The 25,909-nt window shown below is 34.6% G+C and overlaps 1 protein-coding gene across 10 annotated transcripts in view; it reads right to left on the bottom strand.

The window, feature by feature from the left end:
• Positions 1–25,909, bottom strand: part of MIPOL1 (mirror-image polydactyly 1) — a 320,015-nt gene that overhangs the window by 183,384 nt on the left and 110,722 nt on the right. For 9 of the 10 annotated variants that reach the window (XM_055088396.1, XM_024116474.3, XM_055088395.1 and 6 more), the window contains 2 exons: positions 18,930–18,963; positions 18,500–18,670 (listed from right to left, as the gene is read on the bottom strand). In XM_055088396.1, the coding sequence (XP_054944371.1) occupies positions 18,500–18,670; positions 18,930–18,963 (205 nt within the window). The remainder of the gene's footprint in view (positions 1–18,499; positions 18,671–18,929; positions 18,964–25,909) is intronic. The other variant, XM_055088397.1, reaches the window with a different exon arrangement.

Genomic DNA, 25,909 nt, shown 5'->3' with positions numbered 1-25,909 from the left:
ACGTGCAGGCTCAGCGGCCATGGCTCACGGGCCCAGCCGCTCCGCGGCATGTGGGATCCTCCCAGACCAGGGCGCGAACCCGGTTCCCCTGCATCGGCAGGCGGACGCGCAACCACTGCGCCACCAGGGAAGCCCAATTTCTTCTTTTTTTAATGTAGCAAGAGCACTGCTCTGCCTGAGTTCTACCTTCCTGAGTCAGCAAGAGTAACTCCCAGGCACAATACCAGGGAAATCATTGAGCTCACCTCTGTGCATTCCCAAGCAGCCTGTTGTTCACACATTTTTTTCCAATTTTATAATTGTTTTTTGAGGGAACACAAGATTGGTAATAATTACTCTGACATCACAAGAAGTCTCTATTGCTTTTCAAGGGACCAAAAGCAATTTTTCCCTAATAAGGAAAAGGTTCCTGCAGTATACACTGGAATGATAAGTTTTCATTTATTTCAAACTGACTTAACACCCAATGAAACTCTTCCCTTCCAATTTCCTATAACTTTCAGTATATCTTTTCCTAATATCTGTAAAACTGGTTATTTTCTATAATAGTCAACAGAAAATGAAATTAGGTACATAAATTCCTAAACATTTTCTTAGTAGAAATTTCCCTCCAGGTTTTGCAATAATATGTAAATGATAATGATTACTAATTATGAGTAAACTAAAAGTAAATTAGTAATAGTGTTTACTTAACTTCTAATAACTAGACACTGCTGACCTACCAAATGTGATTACTGAGGTGGAGAGTTATGAAATTACCTTTTCTGGATTTTAATTAGAACATATCTAGAAATGATTACCAACATTTGAGCTGTTAATAACATAAGAAACTAAAAGAGATGAAAAATGCAAGTAATACTTCCCTGAATAGAAAAGTAAGCCAAAACTAACTTATCATTTGTCCATTCACCCTATCCCTCTCTGATCTCTCTTGCCCAGCATCCTAATTCTCTGGCTGTGTATTCTAACTGGCTGTGTATTTTGGCACATTGTTCTGGGAGTAAAAAAAGGGAAGAGTAGGCTGATAAATCCAAGGGAGTAATCTAAACATGTTGCCCAAAAAACGAAGAAGGGAGAAAAATAAAAGCCACGGAGTCCCTTGATTTCAGTAGTATCTGCTGTGCTGGAAAGAGGTACCCCTCCCACCACACCCACAGCTTCTCAGGATCTCAATCTACTGGGGTAGCCTTCAGGTCTAATAAAAAGAAAATGGCAGTCTAACACTGAGGCTACTATATCTCACATCTAATGTATGCATTGTTTATTATGTCAATAATTATTAATTATATGGATTCATAAGTACTTAATACATTAAAGTTGAATTAGAAATGTGTTTATATAAAATTTAAGAAAAGTTGGTTTGTACTTTCCAGATGGTTTAGGATGATCACCTAAAATCTTAAATAGATTTGAGATTACAATTATAGTCATTAAATTAAAAGTTACAGGGACTTCCCTGGTGGCACAGTGGTTAAGAATCCACCTGCCAATGCAGGGGACACGGGTTTGAGCCCTGGTCCAGGAAGATCCCACATGCCGTGGAGCAACTAAGCCCCTGCGCCACAACTACTGAGCCTGCGTTCTGGAGCCCGTGAGCCACAACTACTGAAGCCCGCGTGCCTAGAGCCCTTGCTCTGCAACAAGAGAAGCCACCATAATGAGAAGCCTGCTCACTGCAACAAAGAGTAGACCCCACTCACCGCAACTAGAGAAAGCCCACACACAGCAGCGAAGACCCAACGCAGCCAATAAATAAATAAATAAATACATAAATTTAAAAAGTTACAATTCAAAGTTACTAACACTTCCTCTTCAACTTCAATAATAAAAACTCTAGAACTGCTTTGAATTTTTGTTTTGTTATGAATTATATCAGAAAAGTACTGCATTTCTAGTTTAATAGGAATAATCAGAAATAATGAATAGTATAACAACATTTTATAACTGAAATAATTAAAATAAAGATAACTATAAAATTACTACATAAAAGGGATCTAATCTAGCTTATTCAATTTCTATAATCTCTTCAGTGCTGCAAAAGCCTTTATTTCTAACATGATGACTTTACTTCTCTGGCTAATGCCACGACTAGCATATGGTACTGTGATCCTTTTTGTACAGTTATAACCTTGCAATGCTGAACCTTGTAGTTAGCTAATGGTCAGGAAAACAAAATTCAGTAAATAATACCATTGTAATGAACTGGTTCTTAAGTAAACTTCAATGCATTTTCTCCAAATCCACAAACAAACAACAGTATAACCTAAATGTTAAGTTGGCAGTTATTGCACAAAATAATAGAGATGCTTCTTATACTATCGTAAAACACAAGGCAGAGTTCAGGAAATAGTATTAGTACGCACCAGATGATAGCCTCAGTTTAATAGTTTATTAAGCTCTTTTTTCAGTTATTGTATTCCTGGAATCACAGATGCCTCCTCCTCTTGGTTTGAAAACTTTGTTTGTTTGCTATTATAAATGTTGTAATCTCAATAGAGCTGTCAATTACTTAAGTGCTCATTCTTAATTTTCTTCTTGTATAATATGTGTTGTTCAAACGTTGTTAAATCCTAACAGAAGCCACTCCAACTTCTAAGATTATAACAGGATAAAAACTAAAAAACTGTGTGATAAAGCAAAGTATCAACAAGTTGAAAATTATATAAAAGTCATTCTCTTTGAGAGATAAGACTAATTATCTTTGAATATGTAAATATAACTAGTGTTCTCCATAGGAAAGCAGTAAATACTTGTGGACTGGTTTAGTGACTACTATAAGAAATGCTTTGGAAACTTGGGACAATTTTCAGGACACTTCCTAGTTTTTCAATGGAGTCAATCATTTCACCTATTTTTATTTATTTATTTGGCCATGCCAGGTGGCTTGCAGGATATTAGTTCCCTACCAGGGATCAAACCCATGCCCCATGCAGTGGAAGCACAGGGTCCTAACCACTGGACCACTAGGGAATTCCCCATTTCACCTATTTTAAAAAAAATGTTTAAATGTTTTTGAAACTGTTTTATTAATATGCATATGCAAAGCCAGGAACATCATCCAAACTATTTAGCAGTGATTAACTTAACAGCAATCTCAGTGAAAAATAAGTCTACATTATATTCAGCTCCCTAAAGTCAACTAAAACTTGAATTCTCTTCTGGCTTAGCTGTTTCTCTTAACTACCCTCCTTGTAGTTTTGGCATTATGGAGCTTGGAAGTACTTTTTTATTGCCAAGATACTTCCATACATTCTTAAGCTTAATCCCTTTATTTCCTCAGCTCAATAAAAAACCACCTCACTTCCAGTGACACTTTTGCCTGCACCCTCTCTAGTACAGCGTATTCTTCTTTCATATACTGTTACTTCAGAGGCAGAAAAAAAGGACATGTATTTTTCCTGGTTCCCAACTGTCATTTCCAGTCCACTAATCCTTCATTAAACAACCTTTTCAATTTTGAAATTTCTGTTATCCATTCATAATGCGTGGTCCACGGGCTAGTAGTGGTCTGAAACTGATACTGCCATGAAGCTAGTACTAAAATTCAGAAGAAGCAATTAAACATTTTATAGGAATTTCACAGAGCAAACTTTATGGCTTTGAACCCATTAAAAGAATGTTTGCTTGAATCTTGCATGTCTATATATTTCTTCGTTTCATTTTTTGATAAGTCATTTTTATTATGTTATAAAAGTAGTGGTCCATAACACATTGGAAAAACATTTTTTTAAAACTGGTTTTCACCAAAGACAGTTTGAGAAGCACTGATTTGGATGACTTGCTTCTCATCTGTACCACTGTGATTTGACAACAAAGGTTACTTTCCCACATTAAAACATTTTTTTTCTTGTCAATATTCTAGACAAAAAAGCAAGAATCACCCATACAACACTCTAGCCTCACAATTTCTTGACTCATTTATTCCAATAAAATTTACCTTGAAACAATAACCCCAGCCATATCCTCTCCTTAGTCCTCTTTAATCCTTAACTCTGAAACTCTGCTCTTGGATCACAAACTTTCATTCTCCTACCTTCTTACCAAAACTGCTCTTTACTGTTCTTACTGGAATAAACACGTTGTCCAGATATGGATTTGCTTCCCTGAATGCAATGCTTATTCAAAAACAGCCATCCACGGACTTACAGAATGCCTTACATATCACCATGAGATTCCACACAACATTGTTCTGATCAAGGAACTCACTTCAGAGCACATGAAGTGTTGCAATGGGCTCATGCTCATGAACACTGATCTTACCAAGTTACGCATCATCCTGATGCAGCCAGCTTGATAAAACAGTGGAATGGATTTCTGAAGACTTGATTATAGTGCCAGATATGTGGAAATACCTGGTGGGGCTAGGACAGGGTTCTCCATGACATTGTATATGCTCTAAACCAGAATCCAATATATAGTACTTTTTCATCCACAGCCAATATTCACAGGTCCAGGAATCAAGGGGTTGAAATGGGAGTGGCTTCATTCATTATTACCCATAGTGATCCAATAGCAAGATTTTTGCTTCCCTTCTCTGCAAACTGAGATTCAGTTAATCCAGAGGTCTTAGTTCCAAAGGGAGAAAAACTTCCACCTAGTGACATAACAAAAATTCCATTAAACTGGAAGTTGAAACTGTTACCTGGTCATTTAGGGCTCCTCATGCCTCTGAATCAATATGTAAGGAAGAAGGTTAATGTACTCGCTGGGGTAACTAATTCTGAGTACCAGGGGAAACAGGGTTGCTACTATAAAATGGAGGTAAGGAGGAATATATCTAGAACACAGGAGACCCCTTGGGGCATCTCATAGCCATCTTATGTATTATATCCATCTATATCTAGTGACTGTGTCCTTAAAAAATGAGAGTTAAATAAAGATACATGCAGATAAATGAGAACTGAACTAAACAAGAGCACATGTATATTAGAGAAGAGAAAGAGAGAGAGAGAAAGGAAAAAGGAAGGAAGGAAGGAAGGAAGGAGGGAGGGAGGGAGGGGGAAGGAAGGGCTAAAAGATGTTATTTAAGTTAGGGAAAATAACAAAAAAGGAAAATTCATTCCAACATGAAGAAACAGAGAGTATCTAAAATCAATGATGGATAAACATAGAAGAGTGTATTTTTAATTCTCATAATTTTTTTAAAAGACAATTTATTATTTGAATCAAAATAAATATAAAAATATATGTCAATATATCAAAAGGATGAAGGCAAGTGAAATTTTACTGTTTTAAGATTCTTAAATTTAAACCATGTGGTACATTATTAATATCAAGAAGATTGTGAGAAATACCATGGATTAAAAAAAAAAAACTAAAAACTGTTAAGATGTCAATCCCCCTCCACTCCAATGATCTACTGATTCAACACAATCTAATCATAATCCCGCCAGGCTTTTTATAGAAATTGAAAATCTGATTTTAATATTTATAGGAAAATACAAAGAATCTATAATAACAAAAACAACCTTAAAAAAGAACAAAGTTGGAGGACTTTCAATGCCTAACATCAAAATTTACAGCAATCAATGCAGTGTGGCATTGGCATAAGCATAGAAAAATAGATCATTAAAATAGAATAGTATGTTCATAAATTGATATATATGGTCAATTAATTTTCAAAAAATGACACCAAAGACATTCAATGGGGTAAAAAAACCACCTTTTCAACAAATAGTGCTGGAACAACTGAATATTAACTTTTTCAGAAAATGATCCTGAATCTTATACTATACACAACAGTTAACTCGAAGTAAATCACTGATTAAAAGTTAAAACTAAAACAATAAAGCTTGTAGAGGAAAACACAGGACAATATCTTTGTGATCTTGGGGTGAGGAAACATTTCTTAGACAAGGTACATTAAAATACTGATATATCAGACTTCGTAAAAATTGAAAACCTCTGTCCATCAGAATATAAAATTAAGAAAATGAATAAGCAAGAAAAGACTAGGAGAAAATATTTTTACTACATATATCTGACAACTGACTTTATCTAGAATATACAAAGAACATCTACAAATCAATAAAAAGTCAAATCACCCTATTAAAAGATAGGCAGGGCTCCCCTGGTGGTGCAGTGGTTGAGAGTCTGCCTGCCGATGCAGGGGACACGGGTTCGTGCCCCGGTCTGGGAGGATCCCACGTGCCGCGGAGCGGCTGGGCCCGTGAGCCGTGGCCGCTGGGCCTGTGCGTCCGGAGCCTGTGCTCCGCAACGGGAGACGCCACAACAGTGAGAGGCCCGCATACCACACACACACACAAAAAAGATAGGCAAAAGACTTGAACGGATGTTCAAAAAGGAAGACATATAAATGATCGATAAGCACATAAAAAAGTGTTCAACATTATTAGTCACTGGGAGATGTGAATTAGAACCACAATGATATATATATTACTAGACACTGAATAAAATAATTATAATTAAAAATACTGACAACAATTGTTGGCGAGTATATGGATCAATAAGAACTTCTGTAAATTGCTGCTGAGACTGTAAAATGATACAGCAACTTCAGTGAACAATTTGCGACCCAGCAATTCCACTTTTAGGTTTTTAACCAAGAGAATGAAAACTTACGTCCACGAAAAGACTTGTACAAGAATTCTCATAGTAGCTTTAGTCATAAGGAACAAAAACTGGACAAATTCAAGTTTCCTGTTCCATCAACAGGAAAAAGAATAAGAAATGTAAGTTTATACACAATGGAATACTACTTATCAACAAAAAGGAAAGAACTACTGATACAAAGAGCAACATGGATGAATATCATAAATATTTTGCTGTCACTGTATAATCCACTTGTATGAAGTTCTAGAATAAGCAAAATAAATCTGTGGTTAAAAACAGAAAAGTTGTTTGGTGGGGCAGGCGTGATTGGTAGGGAAGGGAAATAAATGAGGGGACATTCTTGGGATACGGAAATGTTCTATATCTTTATAGGGATGTGGTCATGTCGGTCTATTTGTCAAAATTTGTCAAATTGGTGATTTAATATTTATGTATTTCATTTGCGTGTAAATTTTATCTGAAATAAAAACTGTAAATAAAAAATAAACATATTAATAGTGAAAAACTCTCAATTTCTAATGATCACTAAAGCAAAATAACACTCATGAAGATCTAGTAATATATTTATGATTTATAGATATATTTATTGAAAAAGTTTCCAGATAAATTATAATTTAAAAGTATATTTTATTATATATTTTCACCTACTAATAACATTATTATAATTTTTTACCACAAAGGTTAAATAATATAACAATGAGTTAATATGTAAATTTGGAATTTTTTTCAAGAGTTTCTAATACTGAAACAGGCTATTAGTAACAATGAAAACCATTACCCCCTGAATCATTGCAAAGTATCGACATTAGATATTTAAATTAATTCTAGGAGGTGGTTTGGGAATCTGATCTTTTGTGATCCCAGAGCTTAGTACTATGATAGATGAGTCAAGTAGCAATTAATCAAACAAACCTTTAGGCAAATGTACAAGCACAGACACAGAGCCATTTTCAAAAGAGTGGAGGCCTTGATTTTGAGAATACAAGTTTTATTTTAAAGTGTCCTGATACTTTGGAATAAAGACATATATTTTGTGGTGATTGATATATTCAGATATTTTATGTTCCTCCTGCAATACTTGTGTAAGCAAGTCAAATAATTTTACTAGATATTTGGTTGCATGTAATTGTGTTTCTGAAGATAAAATTTAGCAGAAATATAATCCACCAAGATGTTAACTGAAATCTTTCCTTATGAAATCAGAGAAGTACTGAAGAAACAATACCACAGCAATTTGAATTTTTGTGCCCAAATGGCAGTTTATGAAACTATCAAGTAGTTTTCCAAGAATACTACTACAAAATTTGAGAATTTAAAAATGATAAATTTATAACTTACACAAAAAACTTCACAGTCTTTAGAATAAAGATGGCTTTCATGCCAAAACATTTACAATACAGGCTCCTCAATACTTAGAGACTCCTACTAATTATCAAACCTGTTCATGGTTTAAATTCACACTCCTTGCAATCTTGCCCAACACTGCTTCTTCTGGAAAATAAGGATGGGTTTACTATTACACCGCATAACAATATATCAAAGAAAATGGTATTGTGTACTTAATACAGTCTATTATACTTTTTAAAGTATTAATTACAATGCTGGTGAAGACTAATTTTTAGGGAAATAATTTCAGATTTTGATATCTTAAGATGGCAAAACTATACGTAGATCTTTAGGATTGATATGCTGAAATGCATAGTCATCATTCTAACAGAATGACCCACAGGAATTAGCACAGAAAAAGAATAACAGAAATCCTACATCTACTTTAAAAAGATGAAGAAAATCTTAAGAAAAAAAAAATCAGTCCTTAACAGCAAGATGCAAGATTAGAAAAATATATATTTCTTACCTGCACAAGAATATGACACAAATAAATGTGATCATCTTAGGTATATTGAGATCTCAAGCATATAACTTTCCAGAAAAAGTAAAACTAATTAATGATGTAAAAATATCAGATTAGTGATTGCTGTTGGGGAATGGTAGGGACATGGATTAACTGGAAAGAGCATGAGGGAAAATTCTGGGGTGATAACTAATGATATGCTATGCTGAAGAATTCAGAGGCCAAAGTACTGATGCCTGCATTTAACTGAAATGCATTAAGTGAGTGAGATAAACTGATGGATAGAGGAAAGGATGGATAACACAGAGATAATATAATAAATCAGGCTTAGCAAAATATTAACAATAGATTCCAGGTGGTAAGTAAATAGATATTCACTGTAAAAATTCTTACAACTCTGCCGTATGTCGAAAATATTTCATAAGAAAATGTTGGGGGAAAAAGGTTGAAAGTAGGGATGGAAAAGGATATGACATTCAGATACTTAGGTAGAGTTTAAGGCAAGAAGTATTATAAAAATGATAAAAATGGACATTTCATAATGATAAATCAGTCTACTGAATAGGAAGATACAGTAATCCTAAAGATTTAAGAACCTAACAACATGGCTTCAAAATAAATAAGACAAAAGTTAACAGAATTAAAGGGAGAAAAAGTCATCATAATCATTTGATACTTTAAACACCTCTCTCAGAAACAGATACAACAAGCAAGAATAAATCTATGAATACAGAACTGAAAAAAAAGATTAATCTACTTGGCGTAAATGACATATAGAGAAGAACACGATATTCGGCAACTGCAGAATACACAATATTTTAGAGTACACAGCTCATCTAACAAATAAAGCCTGTCTTGGGGTCATAGGAAAGTACCAACAAATTTCTAAGGACTGAAATCATATAGTTTGTTTTCTCGCCACCATGGAATTAAATTCTAACTCAATGACAGAAAGGTAACGTCAAATCTCCTAATGTTTAAGTATTAAGCAACACACTTCTAAATGCTTCATGGATTAAAGAAGAAATCACATGCAGAAAATAACAAATATTTTAATGTATATAATAATGAAATACAACTTATCAAAAACTTGTGGCATGCAGCTAAAGCAGTATACAAAGAAAAATTAATAGTTTTCATGAAAATATCAATGGTTTGGACTCAATATTGCTAAAAGGCCAATCTTCCTCTAACTGATATTTAGAGTGCATTCAATTCCCATAAAAATACTAGCAGATATTTTTTTTTTTTAGTGGAAAATGACAAGCTGAACAAAGGACCAAGAATCCAGAAACAGACCCATACATATACAGCCACCTGATATACTACAATTCATTGGAGGCAGGAGGAAAGGAGATGATCTTTTTAATACATGATAGTGGGTCCAGTCAACTGGCTATCCATAGGAAGAAAATGATGTACCTTGACCATATAAAAATTAATTTGGAACTGATGAAGACCTAAATGTGAAAGCTAAAATAATCAAGCTTCTAGAAGAAAGCACAGCAGAATGTGTTCATCACTCTGGGAAAGCAAGGGTTTCTTAAACAGAACACAAAACGCATTAACTATAAGGAGAAAAAAAATTATAAAATTTACCTCATTAAAATTAAGAACTTTTGATGACAAAATTAGTCTTCACCAGCATTGTAACTAACAGAATAAAAATGCAAGTCCCAAGCTATATAAGCGTTTGTATCCAAATTATATAAATCAGTAAGAAAAAAACAAATATAATATTAGGCAAAAGCCTAACAGACATTTCACAAAGGATATCAAAATGGTCAATAAATATATGAAGAGGTGCTCAACATCATTAGTGATTAAGGAAATGCAAATTAAAGCCTAATGAAATACACCTATATCTCCATCAAAATGACAGAAATTAAAATAAATAATGATACCAAGTGTTAACTCTCACAACTAGAGATGCTCTTACATTGCTGGTGTAAACTGGTATAACAACTTCAGGAAAATGTTTGGCATTACCTACTAAAGCTAATAAATCTGTGACAGCTATTCTTCTCCTGTGTGTATACCTGTATATGTACCAAAAGTAGTGAATGCTTATGCTCAGCAAAAGACATGTAAAGAACACCCATAGTACTTCATTCATAATAAATCAAAAATAGAAACAACCTACATTTCTAACACCTGTTATTTTCATACAATAGAACATAACACCACAATGAAAAAGATAAACCACTGATAACTGTAACAGTACACATCAACATACTGGCATAAATAACACTGGATGAATGAAATCAGACACAAAAGAGTACATAGCACGATTCCTTTTATATCAAGTTTAGAAACATGCAACATGACCTATGGTAAGTAAGAGTGGTGACTACCCTTGGAAAGGAATCCTGACTAGGAAGAGACATGAAGGAGTTCCTCTGGAGTGCTGTTTCTGGGTGCTGTTTACAAGACTATATACATTGGTCAAAGTTCATCACATTTTTCACTTAAGATATGCATTCCTTACTGTAAGTTATACATCCATTAAATTGTTTTTTTTTTAAGTACAAGTTTAGCTATTCATATCTATTCCTCTATCATTTTTCTTGTTTAGACCCGCATTTTCTCTTGCCTGCATTATTACAATAGGATCTCAACTATTTCTTCAGCCTTGGATGTGTATTACTCAATTCACTTTATGCAGTGCTGCCCAGAAATCTTCTTCAAGAATATACTTTCTATATTACCAGAAAACTAAAACATCTCAGGGCACCCCATTGCCTATAAAATAAAGTCTAAATTCCTTAGCATTTTATTCCTCTAAAGTCCCCTTGAATGAAATCTCAAATAACATTTCTACGTACAATTTTTCTAGGAAGCAATTCGAAAATATATACTTATTTAAAATGTTTATATTCTTTGATCTAGTATTTCCACTTCTAGGAATTCTCCCTAAGGAAATAAACATGGATGTACATAAAAATTTAGCTACAAAAACGTTCCCACTACCAAAAGAAAAAAACATAAACACCCTCCCAAATAGCACATGAGTTCAATAAATCTCAATATATCCATTTATAAAAATACAATATCTGACAAAATATAAAATCAAAGTGAAAAATCAGGTTATCAAGTAGTATATATGATATAATATGCACTGAAAAAAAAGACAAAGGATCTGTATATGATTGTTTTCCCTTCTTGCTTATCTGTACTTTTCCAAAGTTATCTATAGTTTCAAAAAGTTGTAAAAATTTTATAAGACAAAAGAAAAGTTACCAGAATAGATCAAATAACAACAATATATTTCAGCAAGATGGACTGGAAAAAAATGCACAGGCAAATAACTGTATGATAGACAGGAAAGCAAATTAACAAACTGACAGGGGAAAAAATTAATAAAAATTTATAGCCACTATAATAAAGAATGTTGAACATGTTTCCTACTTTTCTTGAAAAATGAAACTCTAAATGTTATGATTTATTTTCCTTTCAAGTATTAGTTTTTTGCCAAACTTCTAATAACTTAACAAATCATTATTTTGCATCTATTAGGTGCTAGCTACTATGTGAACTACAAAGGATACAAAGTGAAGGCAACACTAACCATGGAGAGATTTAGAAACTTGGTTATGTTTTCCTCTGCTGAGGTTACCTTTGATGGTTACATCACTGGCCAAGACTCCGGGTTTACTTGAAGAGATTTGTTATTCTTATGTTCATTTACACACAAACCAAGACAACTACAGGCATCCTGGGGGTATTCACAGGGGATTGGTTCCAGGAGTTCCTGCGTATACCAAACCCCACAAATGCTCAAGTCCCTTATATAAAATGACATAGTACAATGAATACAGTTGACCCTTGAAAAACACCAGTTTGAACTACACAGGTCCACGTGGATATTTTTTCAATTAGTATACAGTTGGCCCTCCATATTCGGGATTTCCACATCTATGGATTCAAAACCTACAGATACGGAGGGCTGACGATATTTAAAACTATTGCCTCTTTATAAATCTCCACCACCATCCACTGACCTATCACACTGAGAAACTAAATAAACCTAACATTTTCATTAAGAAAAGGATGGCCACCCCACTTCCTAAATTTATCAACTTGCCAACATATGTATCCATCCAAGTTCTTGGTATTCCTCTGTTAACAACGAACATAGTTTCACTGTCCCTAGCAAAAGACAACTCTTCCACTTATGTTCTAGATCCTATCCCCTATCAATTTACTTACCTATTCCAGGACTTTGCTACTGCAATACTCTCTTCTCTCCCTTAAAATCACCTTTCCTTCTTTCCTGGTTCACTTCCATCAACATAACAACATCATGCCTTAGAATCTCCCATTAAAAAAGAAAGAAAAACTCACCAACGACACACCCTAACCCTAACCATAAGCCCCCTCTCCATCTATTGCCAATTTCTCTATCTCCATTACAGGGGGATAAAAGTTGTATACATTCACTTGGTTCAGTTCCTCACCTTCCATTCTGTCCTCTAACTACTCCAATGTGTCCTCTGTCCTGGACAAAACTCTTGTCCAGGCTCTCAACATCTCCCATGTGATCAAATCTAAAAGTAATGATTCCATCTTCACCTTGTTTGACCTCTCAACACCAATCAAGGGAACTAATCATTCTCATCTTTTGCAAACACTTCCTTTTCTTGCCTTTTCTGACACCATACTCTCTTCAGTTTCCTTCTACCTCATTTGCTATCATTTCTAGTCTCCCCCGTGTGCTCCTTCTACTTTGGCCAACTAAAGTAGGCCAGCTAAATTATTGACAGACCACAGGGCTTGATCCTAAGCCCCTTCTTTCTCAATTATCTTTCCCTGGTTTGATCTAGACCCACAGCTTTAACTATCTATATGCTGATGACTGCAAGAGCCAAGTGCCTGCTCAATACTTCCATATGGATTTTTAAGAATAATCTCAAATATACCACACCCAGAGAAAATGTAAATTCCCTTCCGAAATACGTTGATCTTCCCCCCAAAACTTGCCCATCACAAAAACGGAAGTGAATATCTATACACTGTTCAAGCCCAAAATAGACTCAGCCTAATTCTTCCAGCTCCCTTATGCCCCAAACCAATCTGTCTTCAAGGTCTACTCACTATACTATTGAAATATTTCCCAAATCTGTCTACTTCTCTAAATCTACAATTGCCCCACTGAGCTACCATCAGTTTCATCTTTGACTTGGACTATTGCAACAGCCTTTCTCCCTCAGTATCTTCTGCATTTATACACAATTTTTAGCCCTTACCATGGCATACAAGACCTTACAAATTTGTCTGCTGCCTATCTCTTCTACCTCATCACTTGCTGCTATCTTCCTTGCTCACTGCACTTCAACCATATTTAAGCTTGGAGTATTTACATCAGTGCCTTAAACACACTAAGCTTGTTCCCTCTCACAGGGCATTGTTGATGTATTCTTTTCTGATGGAATGCTCTCTTCACAGATTTTGCATGGCTGGATCCTTCTCCTCTTTCAAGTCTCAATTCAACTATTCACCAAAATTCAACAATTAAACAAAAGGACTGCCTTGATCACCCTATTTAAAGTGACAATCCTCCTACTAATTGCAGTCACTCTCCATTACCTTTTTATTTTCATTACACCCCTAACTGAAAATACTTTATTCATTTATTTGTTCACTATCTATATTTCCATACTAAAATGTAAGTTCCATAAGAGTAAGAGCCTTCTATATTTGGATCATTGCTGAATTCCCCAACACAGACATATAACAGGTCCTCAATAAAATGTGGATAAATGAATAATATTTCACTAACTTCTTTTAGTTCAATGTATCTTGAAATAGATCTAAAACAGCTAAGCTCATCAGTTCATTAATTCAACAAGCCTATATTTTGTGCCTACACTGTCCTAAGGACTAATAGACACAGATACAGAACAGTTCCTACCTTCATGCTAGGTGGGAAGACAGGCATAAAGTCAATTAACTATACCGCAGTGTGACAAGTACTATAATAGCATGTAAAGTAAAATGTGGGCAAAAAGAAGATATCTATCAATATTGCTTCATGTGAGAGAACTTTATTGAAGAGATGATATTTAAATTAGCTTTAAAGTAGTAGGTAGACAAGCAAGTAACAAGTGGATAGAAGCATGTGTCAGTGAGAGGGGAAAACATGCTTAAAGGTAGAAAGAGTTATAAAGCAACAGACCAACTGTACTTTTTGTACATTGTTCAGCTGTCTTCCTAGAATTTTCTTCATTGTATTGTTGGACTGGATTCATGTCTTCCTCTTTTTTGGTTTATCTTTCATTTTGTTGGGGCTTAGTGCATGGTATAGCTTGCGGCTATAGAGAAGGAGAAACCTGACTAGTGAAATGTTTAGCTGAATTTCTTTAATTAACCTGATGATTACCCCTTGGTCCTCCCTGCTTTTTGTATTTGTCAACTCTGGACCTGAAAGATCTCAGGATCTATAGTTTTCATTATAGCATTTGACAAAAATGAATTAACTATCAAACAAAGATGTGCTAATTATATTCTGGTTAAAAGAGGCACATAGATGTTTTAAAAATATTTTCAACGACAAACACAATTAAGAAAAGTGTACAAATTAAAAGGGTTAATATTGAATTTAGATATTTGGAGTGACTTATTTCCAGAAAATAGTGGTGAGTTAAGACTCTCTGCATGGTGTTCAGGTAATAGAAATTTATGATCAATCTTTCAGTCTTGATAAACCAAGAAGGGAAAATTAACAACTACAAGACAACAACAAAAAAAGGAAACTCAGGGAAGGGGTTGAAGGATGCTGAGACGCTTAGCCTGGGGAAAGAGAAAATAGTGCTAATTAAGGTGAAATTTCTGTGGTATTCTTTCTCAAAACCCAAAATCTCATTCTAATCATAAGAAAATGGTATAGTTCCGGCTTGAGTCCGAAGGCCTGGAACCAGGAGAGCCAATGATGTAAGATTCAGATGTTAATCTCATACAGAAATACCCTCACAGACACACCCCGAAATAACGTTTTAGCAAATATCTGGACACCCTGTGGTCCAGTCAAGTTTTCACATAATTATCATACTATTCCTTGGGGTGCTGGCTAAATTAGGCTAGTTCTAGGCTAGTTTCGATTTCCAAGGACATGCATAGATGGTCAGAGCCTGGCAACAGGAGGCTTTGGGCCTCACTGATACTTGTAGTCGGTAGGATAATATTATAGTGATTTTCAGTTATTGGACCTCAGCTGGTACCTGATGCAGTAGGTGAAGGGCCTAGCCTCTGAGCACTGAATAAGTTAGGCATGGGAATGGAGGTTGGGATGTGGACTTCTGCCAAAAGGGCCAGGGGGGTTGGTATATAAAATATATCCAACGGGCTTTCCTGGTGGCACAGTGGTTGAGAGTCCGCCTGCCGATGCAGGGGACACGGGTTCGTGCCCCGGTCCGGGAGGATCCCACATGCCGCGGAGCGGCTGGGCCCGTGAGCCATGGCCGCTGAGCCTGCGCGTCTGGGGCCTGTGCTCCGCAACAGGAGAGGCCACAACAGTGAGAGGCCCGCGTACCGGAAAAAAAAGAAAAAAAAAAAAAATATATATCCAAAACACGAAAGCAAAGGCCTTGTAATAAAGACTTGGAATATAGCCGGGATAAAGGAAGAAAGTGGTAAGTTCTCTGTACATGGGTGTTTTAGTTAACAAAATAGACGATTTCTAAAAAATCAAATGTTTGAGTTTATAATTGTTTCAAGCACATAAAAATAGTTTTGGCTATCTCTTCAACAATATATTGAATGATCCAAGATTGAATACACTTGGTAGGGCACAAAATGCTAAAAACAGCTGCCCACTTTAAAAGTTTAAATTGAATTTAAATTGAATTTTTCCCAATTTTAATCTGATTTCCACACTGTGATAGGATAGAATCATTTGTGGCATAACAATTCTCCAGCCAAGAACAAGGAAAGCCAGATTAAATTTTTAAAAAATATCTGTTTAAGACATCAGAAGGTTGTTGCTGCAACAATAACTTGAGCAGCTAGGATTCTGAAGAGGGGTTAACTGGAGACAGGTGATTTGAAGATCTGAAGTCATTGTTTTCCCCGAGTTTTAAAGGTTCGGAGAATGGGCAAGAGGCTGAGAAATCCGGCTTTGACTATACAGAGGGCTCCTGCTGGAGGACAGAGAAATCATCTAAGCTTCTGGCAGTTATGCAGGGCTGAAGTGACAAAATTGGAGATTTGAGACTTGGTTCCATCTCAAATCATTTGCTAACTCTCAAAACTGTATAGGGCTTAAAGTTAAAAAGCTAAGCCTTAAGCCCTGTGAAAAGAATAATGGAGTTTCCCATAGTCTTACAATGCTAAAGAGACAAACACTAGAATAGAGGATTCTCCAGGGGTAGAGCCCTAGTGAATACTCTGCTCTCAGTGTGGGAAGCAAAAGTACAGGGGTGAAGCACAAGCAGACCAAGACTTACCAAAACTTTCACCCAGCCTCCATGGGATATAGTAAAGAATTTCACACAGTGATAGAAATGAACTAATAAGGAAACATTTTATGAAGTACGAGAGAAAAGGGACAATTGGTTAAGTGATAACCTTAAGCAGGCAAGAAAAGATGTAAACTAGTGTGAAACAGAGAAGTTGTCCTTAAACAGAAGCATGTAAAAAAGAAAGTAGAAAAGGCAGAGTATATGGGTGCAAATGCAGGTAGGCTGGTGAATGAAATGGTGGGGATAAGCAGAAATTCTTTTTTCTATTGGGAAGCAGACGTTGGATGCTTGAGGAGAAAGGAGAAACATAAAATAGTCCTCCAGAGCGGAAAAGTGAGTGGAAGGTGGCCAGGCAACACCAAGGGTCTACCTGAAGACGGTGGTCATGAACTTGAGGTAAGTTCAGTCAGCAAATTTGTGTGATAGTCTCCTGCCATATAAAGCTGTGAAGGTGTAGAACATGCAGAAAGTTAAATTTATAAAACTTAGGTTTTGCTAGGTGAGCAGGATAAAGGAAGAGAGGGCCAAAACAACTGAGGCTATATTACATGCAAGTTGGTGATAATTATGGTGAGCCACGGAATCCAAACTAGATAAAGAGGGAAGTGAGGACATGAGGGGATTAAGGGATAGTAAAAGAGGTGGTAAGATCAATATAATCAGGTGCCAGGAGAGTTGACAATTTGCTAGAGTTAAGAGTTCTAGAGTGAGCTGGAAAGATAACAAATGGTGGTCTTCAAGCGGGATGCTTGAAATTGAGACTGATTAATGATCAAGAACAGGGTATGACCATAGGGTGTATGGCAGAATAAGTGTAGCGTACGTGGATTATTGGACGAGAGAGATTCAAAGAGATGAGAGGGATATTGAAAGTATCACCTACATAGATATTTAAATCACCAAGAACTGACAGGAGTAGGCTGAAGAAAGAGACAGTGAAAGATCCTAAAATCTTTAAGAAATGAGGGAAGCAACATGGGAGTGTGTACACGAATGCAACAGGAGTGTGTAGTGGGTGATACAATCTGATGCATGGGCATCAAAGCTGGAGGTGTTTAGAGAGAAAAAAGGAACAATGATCTAAAAACACTAATGAGGAACAAGCCTCCAAGCCCAGTGGTCCAACTGCTGGGCGAGGGAATATATTCACATTTGAGAGGACTGCAGTGGAAGCGGTATCCTCAGGGCAGTAATCAGGTTTCAGTTAGAGCAGGAAGGTGTAAGTAATGTTCAGAAAGGAATACCCTAATAATTTGACTCCTTTATCAATGTTTACTAAAAGGCACTGAATTAGGCACTGGGAATAAAACAGTAATAAAGACAATGTCAGCCCTCACAAAACTGTGACTCAAGTAAGAAGTCTCATATAAAAGTGATTACTTTAAAGAATATAACTAAAATTTTATAACAAGCTAACAGTTTTATTAGAATGCATATACTTGGAGAATGATATAGCAAAATATGTGATTATTTTAATATAGCTAATCATTGTGGTATTAATTATAAGCTAAAAACTACTTCGAATTAAGAATATGTGGGGAAAAGTCATTTTTTAATGTAAAGAAAGAGGGGAAAATGGTAAGTGTATGCTTTTTACAGATATTGTACATGCAGTTACCTGAGACAAAGCAGCATCCCGTTCTTCAATCACTGCATTCATTTCTTCTGCAGTTATTCTCTTTTTACATTCCTTGGTCTTGTAGATTCTATCCACAATTATAGCTCCATTCTTCTGAATAGCTATCCCTGTGTCTGCATTGTTTATTCTGTTCAGTAATTCCTGTAATGTCTACCAACACCATTATATGTTAGTCAGACATGAAGTTTTAATATATTTTATTTAATATAGGGTTTTAATTAATAGGCACATGTGAATTGTAAATTGACTGAGTGAAGTTATTGAATTTTCATACTGCAGCAAAGATGTACATTATTAGTGTGTCAATTCTTCTTTTTCCCACATCTTAGTTCTTGAAACCCACTCAATTGAACTTAAGCCTCTAAGATATAAGACTGACATCAAGAAATCTCCTCAGAGAATGGCTTACCATGTCATTTTCTTCAGGGTTAATATTTTCTAGCCTAGAAAAAAGGGACACAGAAAGCCTGATCAGTAGCATTTCCTTAGTGCAGCAAAATGAGTTCGCTTTTTAAATCTTTAGAACCTCAAGTAATTTCATTCGACTAGTCTTTAGAGTCAACCATGACATTGAACATATTAAAGTGCCACCTGCTCGACTCCATCTTTCAATAATGCTCCATATCTTCTGCACTGACTTCAGACTGTTAAGTTATTAATGTTTACTGCTGTATATGACTACAAGGATCAATTGTTCATATGTGCTTAGATGAAGAAAGTTCCCCAGTGATAGAAGTACTCATTCTCATCATTATATTTATTTCTAGACTTTCAATTCTTACCAGAAACTGTATTTCCTCTCCTTTTTGGACATTATCACAAATAAAACAAGGCAAGTATTTTTATTACAAAGTTTAACCATGTTCCCTCAAAAGCAATGACAAATAACTACCACTAAATTTGACCTGAAAATCTCCTGGTGCTACCTATTTGTTGAAACAAATACGCTATATAGAAAGGCTGACCAAAACTGGTCACATTTTTAAATGACTAATGTTATTTTCTTTTTTGCATAACATAGAATTATTCAATTTAAAGACAAAAAAAGTAAACTGGTTCCCTTCATAAATGGACTTTTTGTCTTTTAAGAGTCATAGTGTTTACTGATATGTTTGTTGATGTTGGTAAATTGAAGAAATGCACTTAAAGTAAAGAAAGAAGTTCTAAATGACATATTTAGAAAATGTATATAATTTAGGCAGTCATTAAATTGGGTAGATTAAATGAAAACCTGTAATGGGTACCGGTGAAATGATGGAGATTTTAGAAATGATTTCAATTATTTAAAAATTGTACTTAAAAGCTTAGATATCCAAATTCATGTTTCAAGTTTTCCCCCTCCATTTCTGTGCTCCTGTGATTTAACATTTACCACAAAAAAAGGATACTAGGAAAAGATTACAGAAGACACTTAATAACTTTGTTACAAAATTGTTCCAAACTCCACAGTTCAATCAAACTGCTATAATCATGGAGAGAAAGTATAGATTCTAGAACATTGCATTTGCACAGGAAAAAATATGAACATATATAAAAAAAACTATTTCTACCCATATTTAAATGGTGTAAGTCAACAGGTAGGTGTAGTAATTTTGAATTATATATATTTAATGTTTATCTCAAACTACTAATGTCCCCTTGGATTCTCATTCCAATAAGGGCAAATATGTACTCTTATCTTTTTCTCCCAAAATAAATCAAGTCTTCAAATATCCTGCTTCATAAAAGCTTCGTCTACAAAAACTATGAGGAAAATCACTTCCTTTTTATTCAATTAAAAAACACAGTGGAAAAGTGTAAGATAAAATTCTTACACTTATTTATGATCATATAAAACTATCTGAAGAACATGAGCGGCATTTAACCATCAGTTACTGGTTGGCTAAATATGATTTTTTGGGAAGCCATATGTGATAAGGAATATTTACCTTAATGTTCTTTTTAGATGAAATCAAACTAAGAGTCAATTAATGGCAGTTTCCAAAGAAGTTTCAATTTTTATAAACGTCACAATTTATTAAACTTGATCATTTAAAATGTAAAAAGATACATGGAAATTAAGCATTTAGATTCACAGATTACTGGGAACTTAAAAAAAATTAGTTCTCAACATTATGCAACTCCCTTTTTTTGTTTCAAAGAGTTACATATAATCAAAAAGAAAATAACAGTGTAGGTAGGTTAAGTAATTCATATATTCCAAATAATCAACATAACAAAAAGTGCATGAAATTCCTATGTAATATTTATATGTTTTATTCAGGCAATGCAAAATGAAGAACTGTTACTTTAAGGAAAAGCAAATGAAGAGTTTAAATATTTTAAATAACAGCTTTCAATAGGAAATGGTTAAGATAACTGTATTTAGTCTAATATTAAATTCCTTGCTAACAACCAAAATTTAAAAAAAATTAAAATCAAATTTTCTTACCAGATGTTATATACTAGATCCTCAGCACATAAATTTAGCTTTTTGACTATAAATAACTTATGTGATTGCCCTTAAAAGTACATGATATATAGTGATTTATCATTTTCTGATAAATGGATCTGAATCATGTTTTGGTGAATGAGTGGGTCAGGTATGACACGCAGGACATGAGTGAGCCAAGTCAACCACTTGGCATGTGAATCTCTATTTTGCTTTATTATTAACCTTTATAATTGATATAAATATAGTGATAAATGGTCACTAAGAGGAAAATAAAACTTAAAACCTTTTATTATACAGCAGGTTCTTATTTGCTGTACACCTGCAACTAACACAGCATTGTAAATCAACTATACTCCAATAAAAATTAAAAAAAATAATAAAAATGCCTATTTAAAAAAAATAAGAGGGACTTCCCTGGTGACACAGTGGTTAAGAATCCATGCAAGGGACACGGGTTCGAGCCCTGGTCCAGGAAGATCCCACATGCCGCGGAGCAACTAAGCCCGTGTGCCACAACTACTGAGCATGTGCTCTAGAGCTCACCAGCCACAACTACTGAGCCCACATACATGTGCTTGGCAAGAAGAGAAGCCACCGCAATGAGAAGCCTGTGCACCACAACAAAGAGTAGCCCCCGCTTGCTCGTCACAACTAGAGAAAGCCCGTGTGCAGCAACAAGGACCCAACGCAGCCAAAAATAAAATAATTAAAAAGAAAAACTCTTAAAAACTCTTGTACCTACTAAAGTCTGCCTTTGTAGTGCAAACTCATTCATAGACAATATGTAAATGAACAGGTATGGTTGTGTTCAAATTTGCATTTCTTTAAAAGTTTCAGTAAGTATTTGTCACAGATATCAAAGATCAACTACACAGTAATTTAGTCTCAACTAGATTATATAGAGTAGGGATGAGCAAACTTTTTTTGTAAAGGGTCAGATAATATTTTAGGCTTTACCTTATGTTCTCTGTTGCAGCTACTAAATTCTGCCTTTGAAGAAGAAAATCTACTCATAGACAATATGTAAATGAACAGGTGTGGTTGTATTCAAATAAAACTTTATTTACAAAACAAGTGGAAGGCTGGATTTGCACCACAGGTCCTTACTTTGCTGATCCCTGATACAGAGTATTGAAAAATGAGATCAGATCTTTGATGTTAATACACCGTAAGTGCCAATTCAGTATATTTGACACATTTTTCTGAGGTGGGTCATTTAATATCTAGTTAAAGATAAAAAATCAACAATAGTGGCTTCCAGAAAATTAAATTCAGTCCTACAATAAGGACATTACTTACTGTATCACTTAAGAAAACAAAAATTAGACAAACAACTTACCTTTAAGAAAAAGGAAGCAATTTGAAACAGTTATATAAGACACATAATTTTCTATGTAAAATGACCTTTTAGGTTTAAGGTTTACTAGCAGCATGTACAACACATAAAGTTTTACTAGTTTAATAAAGACCAAGTAATAGTTGGTATTAAATGACATACAGCCAACAAACTATACATTATGTATCATTAATATGAAGTTTACAATTAAACAAAAGAATTTCAACCTTTCGTAATCTTTAAATTATGCCTACAACAGTCTAACTAGACAGTCATGATAATCAGTAAGACTATTGCTGAAGTAAATGTCCATAGGTTCAAGTTTCAATTGATTTCCTATACCATGCAAATTCTGACTGACAACCTTGCACTCTAAGTGAAAAGACTCATGCATGAAATGTCACATTTCTTGATTTATTCCTAAATCAGTCAATATCACATCTTTCCTTTCTGAACCTATAGTCCTTTACCTTGTTCAATGGGAGGAAGCAAAACTTTGACCCCCAAATGATAAAAAGAACTAGTGATCAGCTTATCAAAAATTCTAAATTTTTTTTTCTCTAAGTCTCCTTTCTTACACAGTGCCACCTTTAATATAAAAAATACACCAACAATAACATTGAAAAATAGATACCATGGTCTCAAAAGTTGGAATGTACATATGCAAACATGTCTATATTGACATGCATATGTAAGTCATTTTAACCTGAATCCTTTTTACTTTTTCCTAGTTTTGGATAAAAGGAAAAGAGACAAAGAAAAAAGCATTAAAAATTCAAGAGGTAAGGGAAAGCAGAGAAGCGGCAGAATAATAAGACAAGACAAACATTATACAGAAAGATGCAAAGTAGATCAGAAGTGGAAAAGATGATGAGAGAAAAAAGAAGGAAGGAATTTCCAGATTATAGGAAGCAAGAAGTAAGGAATTAAAACAAAAAGATGTGAAATAATTTTTACAATTTCATCTTATACTCAATGCCTCTAAATATGCCTTTCAGTCAAGCAAAGCTCAGTTATAAATTGGTTCTATCTTAACAAAGATTTAGTCTAAAATGCACTATTGAAGTTCAGAGCCTATAGACTTCAACTGAGTAGAAAAGAACCTCCACAGTGCCATTTAAAACTGTACTGACATGCTATTTGTTGTTGTTGTTCTTGCTTCTTATGTATGATTTTTCCTGATCCCCTCACCTGAAGCCCTGGACTGTAATACAGCTGTCTATAAACTTTTCTTAGGAACCAATAATTCTTCATATCACTTGATACTATTTTAAGTATTTATGTAATTATTCATATTTACTTAATGCTGATCTTAACTAAATTGAGACCATAATGCTGTGTTCCCAGCAACTAGCACTGTACTTGACACATAATAAGTATTCAATAAATATTTATTGAATGGACTAATTAACTAAAAGATAAGTCTTGGGATGGGACTGTTTTCCTTTTCTCCATTCCCCATTCCTCCCTCAATAGGAATGCTACCAAGAACAAAATGAAAAAGGCTCTGCCTCAAGGAACCCTAATTTTCATGTATTGTAATAAAAACTATAACAAAACATATGTACAGATTAAAGTAAATAGACAATGGAAGTTTTAAAAGTTTAGGGAAGAAGGATAGGCTCAATTTAGATTCATCACTTAAAGAGACAGAATGAACAAAACTAAGAGACCAATTTAATAGGAGTTCTGAGGAAGAAGTTTTTGTTTCGATATGTGGGCAGGAGGTTGTGCTGCTGATAGGTACAGGGAATTAAGGAGGATCAGGTTTTAAAAATAAATGAATAATTCCATTTTGGATATGCTAGGGTTGAGATGCCTGTATAGCTCTGAGGTAGATAAGTCCTACAATGTGTAAGTGACTGACTATGACTCTTTGGGTAGGTAGTCAACCACTCTAAGTTTTTTCACCTATAAAGCCTGAATATCACTCAATGAGTTGTGACATTGTATAAAAAACTGATTTGTTATCTTTGGGGGGTGAATTTTATTTCTAAAAACAGTAAAAACTATTTAGAAGCAAATTTTATGAATAAAATTGGTCATCAATCTACATAAAAGATTTATGGTCATAAATTACATGCTAAGTATAGTACTGTGCAGCAGTTGATGAATTGAAGGTAATAGTACTTGCAAATCCCTAAAGAAAAGTTCTAAAGTTATTAATAGCTGCATTACTAAAAAAAAGAAAAACGGTATCTATTTTGAAGAGCATGTTTAAAAACATTTGGTCCCAGCAACTGTTTTTGTAGATAAAAACAAACTGATTCTGAAAGGTATATGGAAAGGCAAACATACCAGAATAGTCAAAATAATTCTACAATAAAAGAGCAAAGTTTAGAGGGATGACATTACCTGATTTCAAGATGTAACATAAAGGTTTAGTAATCAAGAATGTGTGGTATTGGCAAAAGGACAGAAACACAGATCAATGGACAGACAAGAAAGTCCTGAAGTTAACACACATGAATAGTCAAATGACTTTTGGCAAAGGTGCAAAGGAAATTAGTGGAGAAATGATACCATTTTCAACAAATGGTACTGGAATAATAAATGTCCACATGCAAAAAATAAAAGACCATTTACATGTACGATGTATCACTTTACACAAAAATCGACTCAAAATAGATTGTAGACCTAAATGTAAAACACGAAATTTATAACTCATAGAAGAAAACATAGGAGAAAAATTGGTGCAACCTTACATATGACAATGAGTTTTAGATTCAATACCAAAAGTACAAAACATGAAAGAAAAAACAATCAATGAACAGGATTTTTTCAAAATTTAAAACTTATATCCTGCTAAGCGCACTGTTAAGAGAAGAAAAATACAAAACATGTACTGGAAGAAAATATTTGAAAACCACATACCGGAAAAACGACTTACATCCAGAATGTATAACGAACACTTAAAATTAACAAAAAGGAAACAAACAACCCAACTTAAAATCTGGTCAAATATCTGAACAAACATTTTACCAAAGAAGATACACAGATGGTAAATAAACATATAAAAAGGAGCTCAATATCATCTGTCATTAGAGAATGGCTAATGTTCAAAATAAGAAACAAAGCAAAACAAGAATGACAATTCCAAATGCTGGCAAGGATGGTGAGCAACAAGAACTCTGATTCATTGCTGATGGGGTGGGCATATCCCTATAAAACATGACCCTGGAGCAGGTTGCAGTGCCAGAAAGTAAGAAAGTGTTAAAAAAAAATCAAAGGGCTGGGAACATGTCAAAGGCGTGTAGGAGCCACTTAAAAGAGTTTCCAATGGTCAGTGTTGGAATACTACACAATAGCAAAGATCAATAAAACTAAAAGCTGGTACTTTGAGAAGATAAACAAAACTGATAAACCATTAGCCAGACTCATCAAGAAAAGAAGGGAGAAGACTCAAATCAAGAGAATTAGAAATAAAAAAGGAGAAGTAAAAACTGACACTGCAGAAAAACAAAGGATCAGGCTTATAGAGTTACTACAAGCAACTCTATGCCAATAAAATGGACAACCTGGAAGAAATGGACATATTCTTAGAAAAGCACAACCTGCCGAGACTGAACCGGGAAGAAAGAGAAAATATAAACAGACCAATCACAAGCACTGAAATTGA

This window comes from Physeter macrocephalus, chromosome 11, assembly GCF_002837175.3.
Source record: "Physeter macrocephalus isolate SW-GA chromosome 11, ASM283717v5, whole genome shotgun sequence".
Lineage (NCBI taxonomy): Eukaryota > Metazoa > Chordata > Mammalia > Artiodactyla > Physeteridae > Physeter > Physeter macrocephalus.
Note: the sequence above shows the minus strand (reverse complement) of the source record. Positions and strands in the feature narration are given on the sequence as shown.